General features: G+C 39.5%; 1 protein-coding gene across 1 annotated transcript; it reads left to right on the top strand.

Annotated features, from left to right (window-relative positions):
* The first annotated feature begins 6,285 nt into the window (after nucleotides 1-6,285).
* LOC127121879 (uncharacterized) lies at nucleotides 6,286-7,034 on the top strand. The gene is made up of 2 exons (XM_051052309.1): nucleotides 6,286-6,844; nucleotides 7,018-7,034. The coding sequence occupies exons 1-2, from the start codon at nucleotides 6,286-6,288 to the stop codon at nucleotides 7,032-7,034; spliced, it is 576 nt and encodes a 191-aa protein (XP_050908266.1).
* The last annotated feature ends 208 nt before the right edge of the window (nucleotides 7,035-7,242 follow it).

Below are 7,242 nucleotides of genomic sequence, written 5' to 3' on the forward strand. Positions count from 1 at the left end.
CAAAGGGTTAGCTTTTACATTTGGCGCTCGATCTTCAAAAGACATCATACCACTCTTCATAAGCTTTTGAACCTCATACTTCAACGGATAACAGTTTTCAATATCATGCCCGGGTGCACCCTGATGAAAAGCACATCAGAGCTCCGGTTTATACCACCAGGGAAGTGGTTTTGGGATCTGCGATGGATTCCTCGGTTGAATCAAGTTTTTGAGGACCAGAGATGGATAAAGATCTGCATATGACATAGAAATTGGATCAAAAGAGACCTTTTTCCTCTCAAAGTTCTGCTGCTGATGATTGTTGTTGGTATTGTTGTTGTTGTAGGTGTTCGTTCTTTGTTGCTGTTGTTGTTGTTGTTGTTGACGTTGATGTTGTTGTTGTATTGGTGTTGTTTGCTGATTAGAAAATACCGGAATTACTGATGACACTTGATGATGATGATGTTGACGGGGTGGTGGATTTCTTCTGATCTGAGGCCTCCTCTGCCTCCCACTGGAAATTGCATTTGTCTCACTGTCCTTCTTCTTACTGAAACTACTCCCATACCTCTTACTCATTGACGCCTCATCTTTTGACAAACGTCCTTCACGGACCCCTTCTTCATGTCTCATCCCCATATTTACCATTTCGGTAAAATAACTGGGGGCACTGGCGATCATGCATTCATAATAAAATGAACTATGGATTTTCAGAAAGATTTTTGTCATCTCTTTCTCCTCCAAAGGGGGAGTGATCTGGGCATCCAACTCCCTCCTGTCATACCCCAATTTTATCCGGGCATTTTAAATTTTCATAAAATTGATTTCATTTTTAATTTGCATCATACGCACATCATGAAATTCATTTCATCATGAATAATACCTAAAATATCAGTCAGAATAAATTTATTGAAAATACAGACAATCGGTTAAATCGTTTCTCAAGAACACGCAAAATCAGCGGGTAAAAAGTTTCAAATTTAAAGTTACAGACGCCAGTATTATTAACCTCCGGTTCACGTAGTTTAACCTGCTGTGCTCGTTATAATTTTCAGCAACTATTTCAGCTGCGTTTTGACCCGCCTGAGCCTTTTTACCGGTGAAAAATTATTTCAGAATTTAAGGAAACGCTGTATTTTTTTAATAAGTATATTTTATGCTAATCATTTTAGTGTGTCTGATTTAATTTTTCGAGCAAATTTTCATCCGACTTCTGTTTATAATCGGTCCTTTTATTTCTTTGTTCTAGTATCCAAATTAGAGATTGTTTTATTATTATTATTACCTAAATAAAATTACTGTTTAGGAATTTTTAATAAATATTTTTCTTTAATAATAGATAATAATAATTGTTAACAAAATAGATAAATTTAATAGCATTGGATCCCTTCTAAAACTGCCAACTGGTACCACCAACTGATCTCTCACTAAAAACAAAAAGAAAATAAAATCTCTCAACCTCACACCTGACTCCCTCACCCTTCTCTCCACTCTCTGAAAGAAAAGAAAAAAAGAATAAGAAGGGACACGTTTTTCTCTCTCACAGGCAACACGCGTCTGTCTCTCTCTCTTCACCTACCATTCTCACGTTCTCCCTCCATCTCTCACCACCTCACCCTTTACTCACTCTCTCCTGCCAACGTTACAAAAAGAATAAAAAATAATTATAAATAGCTCACCTTCTCACAGGCTACAAGAGAAAAAACAAAAAAGAAAGATTGAGGACCTCACTCATAAAAAAGCACGCGTCCCCACTCACTCTCTGCTTTCATTAATACGTTCCTCAAAACCTACCACCTACCCTCACTCAGCTACCACCTAAACTATTCACATCACCACTCTCCCTATCACTAGATCCCTCACTCTTTCTCACGGATTCTCTCTAATGAAGAATTAAAAAAAAAAAGAAAAAAAGAAAAGAGGAACGACTGTTCCTCTTCCCAAATCTACCGCACTCACCACCATAGCAACTTACGCCGCCACCACCCTCTACTTCTCCGTCCAAGATCCACCGCCGAAGCCTCCGTGCAACCCTCCGTTAAGCACCCAAGTCGCCCGCCGCGAGCCGTCGTTTCTCTCTCCGTCTTCTCCACCCATCGCGCGACCTTCGCCTTCACGCGACAACCTCATCCGACGAACCCTTCACAACACAACCTCCACCGCCAAATCACCGCCGCACCTTCCACTCATCACCGCGGCAACCCCTTCGCAACAACCATCCACCGTTTCCGACGCCCTCAGTTTCAACTATCGAGACTTCTGGTAACACCATTGCCACGTTCTCTCTTCCGGCAACGACAACATCGCCCTGCTCTACCAATGATTGTGGCAACACATATGTGATTCACGATTTCAAACGACAATAACAACGCCAACAACAAGTTTCTACGCACACGAATTTTTGTTTCCGTCTCCGACGTCACAGAGCCATAACTTACGGCAAAACAACAAGCTCGACAAGCTCCCAAATGGCTACAACATTTCGACATCACGGTAACGATTTGCGTCGTGTTATACTTGTTGTAGCCGTTGTTTTGATTATTATTTCAAGTTGGTTCCGTGTTGGTTTCCATTATAGTTCTGTTTGGGTTTGTGTTTATTTCATTTTCGATTTAATTATGCTATGTTGGTATTCGATTTCGGCGAAGAATAGTGTGATTTTCGTGGTTTGATTGTTTGATTGTTCGTGTTCTCGTTAGGATTTTGAAGTTTCATTGTGCACATTTAATTGATGAGGAAGCCTAGATTGATTGATCTTTATTTTGGATTTTAGAAAGATGTGGGTACTTGCACTTGTTGCTGCTCTATTTTTTCTAAGGCTTTCTACACTTTTTTAAGTTTTGACAAGGATAAGAATTGGTTAGGAAAGAATGTTGGCTCTGTCAAAATAAAAGTGAATTTGGTTGTCATTTCCACTGATTATGATCTCCACTAGTTCGATTTGGAGTTATTTGTTGATTGTGGATTGTGTTGCATGGTATGGTTTGGTATTGATTTCTACCCCTTGGAGAAAAAGAGAATATTTTCCAGATTTTGCCATTCATTCTTGTTGTATATTCTTTCTCTGCATATGTTTTCCGTTTTTCTTGCCATGCTACCATAGGTCTGCTTCTTAGTGAATGCTATTTTGGCTTTTAGAGAAAACAAGAGAGTTGTAACAGTAAAGGCACCACCACTCGTTTCACTTTTTTTTCCTATTCTTTTTACTATCAATTTTATTATTAAGGTAAGCACGTTTCTGAAATATAGCTTTAAGCCCATAGTGTATATTAAACACCTCATACAAGTAATGAGTCCTCGTTTATTCTAACTTCTTAATTCAATTAGTTAAGTTACTTTAATTCAATTAAGTTTGGTAATTAAGATTAATTAACAGTGTTATTGATCGAGCTAATTAATCCTGTTAATCACTATTAATACCATAAATTAAATGATGTATTAAAAGTTATAATTAATGGATAATATCCATTTGATTGTTTAGTTATTTAACTCTATATTGTCATCCATTGCATCCATTACCTAATTATGCGTTTGTAATCACATTTGAAACTAATTAACAAGCGATAATATATTTGGGCAAATCGTTTCAATAAGACAGAAACCTTGATTCAAAGTCAAGTGTTATTTTCCAACCCGATGAATTCTCCCAAATTTGATTTCAAATTATTTTTCCAAATCAACTATAATTCTTAAAAATGCTATTTTTATGAATCTAAAGCTTTGGATGAAAAGGGGTATAGTAAGCGTACACTTCACTATCTCTCGAGTATTTGAATAATTGGCGTTCGCCATATTGCTTGAATCCCCGTCATCCAATCAAAACATTAATCGTACGAAATTTAAACCATTTTTCTAAATTAATATAATACTTAAGAATATTTTTTTTTTATAATTTAAACTTGGGATGAAAAAGAATATAGGAAGCGTTCGCTTCACTATTTCTCAATTACTCGAGCGATTGGCGTATGCCATATTGCTCGAATTCTTTTCGCCCGATTAAAACATCAAACCATAACATTTCAAATCACGTCTTCTAAATCAACTACAAATTCTAAATCCTTTTAATTCTAAGTTTCCGATAATAAAAGGATGGGAGGCGTTCGCCTCACCATCTTTCGATTAATTCGAATAATTGGTGTACGCCATATTGATCGAATTCTCGCCGTCAAATTAAAATGCAATCGAATAAATTCAAATCATCTCTTAGATCAAACACAATTTCACAAAATAAACTTTACAACTTACACTTCAATTGAAGAGAATGGGAGGCGTTCGTCTCACCATTCTTTGATTATTCGAACGAGTGGCGCATGCCACGTTGCTCAAATAATCAACTTTTGATCAAAACCTACCAATTCAAAATTCGAACTATTTTTTGCAAATCAAATATAACATCTAAAAACACATCCTTTATAAATTTCGGATGATAAAAGATGGGAGGCGTTCGCCTCACCATCTCTCGATTATTTGAATAATTAGAGCTTGCCATATTACACAAATCATCAACTTCCGACTAATACATTTTAATTAAACTTGGATAAAGGAATAAGTGGCGCACGCCTCTTTATTCTTTGAATAAGTAAGTAGGAGGCGCACGCCTCACTACCGTGCACATTCAACATCCACAAACAAACTTTTAAAATAATTCGAACGAAAAAGGGAGTAGAAGGCGGTCGCCTTATTATTCCTCGAAAGAATTGGACGATTGGTGTGCACCATATTGCTCAATCTTTCGTCGTTCTTCAAAACATCTCAAACAAATTAAACTAACTTCTCGCCCCTGCGCGATCGAAACCAAACCAAAAACATCAAACACATCAATTCAACTTGTCACCCCCGCGTGACCGAGAATATTTTCAAAAAGAACACTGTAAATCCTTTCTAATGCGCGCAACAAGCTATTGCTAGAGCCTCCACCGAGAGTAGACAAGCCAATGTTTAGCCTTTAGAACGTCGGCCTACATAGTCGTTCATCAAACAAAACACACCAATTATTCGTAGTGCCCGAACTACGAATGCTCTGATTTCCTTATTGCACCATAAGGATACGTAGGCAGGAGATTGTTGTATCTTCACGTGCACACTAATAAAAAACCTCCCTTTTCCCCTTTCTGAGGTCTTCATCCATATCTATTATCAATTCTAATTACTCGAAGAAAGCGAATAACAGTCAACTAACATTCAAATAGCAAATTGGACTAAAAGGTTCCCGTTGAGTACAACGGACGTGAGGGGTGCTAATACCTTCCCGTTGCGTAATCGACTCCTGAACCCGAATATGGTTTCGACGATGATTATTCCATTTTCTTAAAGGTTTTCTCGATATTTTCCTATTCCTTCATTGGAATGAATAAATTTCGGTGGCGACTCTGTTTCGAACAATATTTTTCTGCGTCCATCGCGAGGGATCGCATTTTTCGAGGTGCGACAGACTTGCGACTCTGCTGGGGACTCTGCTCAAAGCAAGAGAGAGTCTAGCCTAACTTAGTCTGATTTTGTTATGACTGTTGGAAGATATTCTTTTCTTCCATGTTTATTTCTCTATATTTTATTCTGGTTGCTTGTGTTGTATGTAATTTGCCTTGATACTTTGATAGGGGATTTGATGTATGCTATGAGATAAGCTCCATACCCGAGCATCGAGAAAAACTTAGAACCCGGAGTTGTATAGTATTGAACCGAGGGGTGCACACCTCATTGGGACAATACGAAGACTCCACCTAGAGTAGATCTGTTTGGAGTTTCCATCATAATATGGCTAGCCCATTATTGTGGGGAGGTTCTAAATACGATCCGTGACTCTAGGGACCTCGCCTTAAACCCAGGTTTTGTTTTCATGATTGGCGATTATGTAGTATTGAACCGAAGGGTATACACCCTGTTCGAACAATATGAGAATCCCAATTAGTTTAGATCGTTTCAGAACTCCCATCACAATGTGGCCAGCCCACCATTGCGAGGAAGTTTTGAACCTGGTCCGTGAGTCTAAGTTCCTTCCTCGAAAACATAACTTTAGAACATACCTTTGGGGAATTTCTAGTAATCAGAGAAACCTGTGCTTGTCCTTGTTATCCCGATGTACCCGACGTATGAATGATCTTGAGTATCTGTTTTCCTTTGTGAAAAACATGGCAGAATTTCATGCATTTGCATATCATCAACATGCATTGCATATCGTTGTCCAGAAATAAAAAACTTATACCATATTCTACCCTTTATCCAGTAACACTGACTACTCGACACCGATACGAGACACGCCGCAACTACAGGATGACACTCGAATAGCTTGAAGCCAACCAAGTCTCGATGAGAACAGACATTGACTCCATGCAGGAAAAGATGGATCGCTTGCTGGAAACCATGTTGCTCCTAGCCCATAAGGAGAAGGATGCAGAGACTATCGCCGAAGCCAGGAAAGTTGCTGCTCAGTTTGGATCACCATCGCTTAGTATCCCTGGAGTAACTGAACCTGATGGTAACCCTGCCCAGCCTAGAGGAGGACCGATCCCTATTCCTGTTCCCATGGTCAACATGAACCCCCATGAGCATCCTGCTACATCTGCTCAACATGGATCCATGATGGGTGATGAAGATCCTTATGACGTTTTCTTCATGCCACAACCCGTCAAACCTGTTGTTGGAGGTCTCCTAAACCCTGCTGTTGAGAGACTCCATGCTCTAGAAGAGAAGTTTAAGTCCTTGGAGGTTCACACTACTCCCGGTTTGGACGTTGTTGACATGTGCTTGGTACCAGGCCTCGTGATTCTGCAGAAATTCAAAGTCCCAGACTTTGACAAGTACAAGGGGATCTACTGCCCTATGACTCATCTCAGAGCCTACTGTTGCAAGATGGCTGCCCACATCAGTAATGATCAACTCCTGATTCATTACTTCCAAGATAGCCTCAGTGGGGCATCCTTGGAGTGGTATATGCAGCTAGAGAGAGGACAAGTCCAGTCATGGAGAGACCTTGCTGAAGCTTTCCTCAGGCATTATCAGTACAACACTGATCTAGCACCCAATCGCACACAACTGCAGGACATGACTCAACGTAATAATGAGTCATTCAAGGAATACGCACAACGGTGGAGAGAGCTAGCGGCTCGTGTCCAGCCTCCTCTCCTTGATAAGGAGCTAATGGATATGTTTATGGGAACTCTGCATACCCAATACATGGAGAAAATGGTAGGATCTAGTTTCCTAAAATTTGTTGAGGTTGTCTCCGTGGGAGAACGAATCTAGAGCCAGATCAAGAAGGGAAAG

The sequence above is a fragment of the Lathyrus oleraceus genome, chromosome 2 (assembly GCF_024323335.1).
Source record: "Lathyrus oleraceus cultivar Zhongwan6 chromosome 2, CAAS_Psat_ZW6_1.0, whole genome shotgun sequence".
NCBI lineage: Eukaryota > Viridiplantae > Streptophyta > Magnoliopsida > Fabales > Fabaceae > Lathyrus > Lathyrus oleraceus.

What these genes read in the sequence shown, in the direction of transcription:
- LOC127121879 (XM_051052309.1), top strand. Translation starts at nt 6,286, where the DNA reads ATGAGAACAGACATTGACTCCATGCAGGAAAAGATGGATCGCTTGCTG.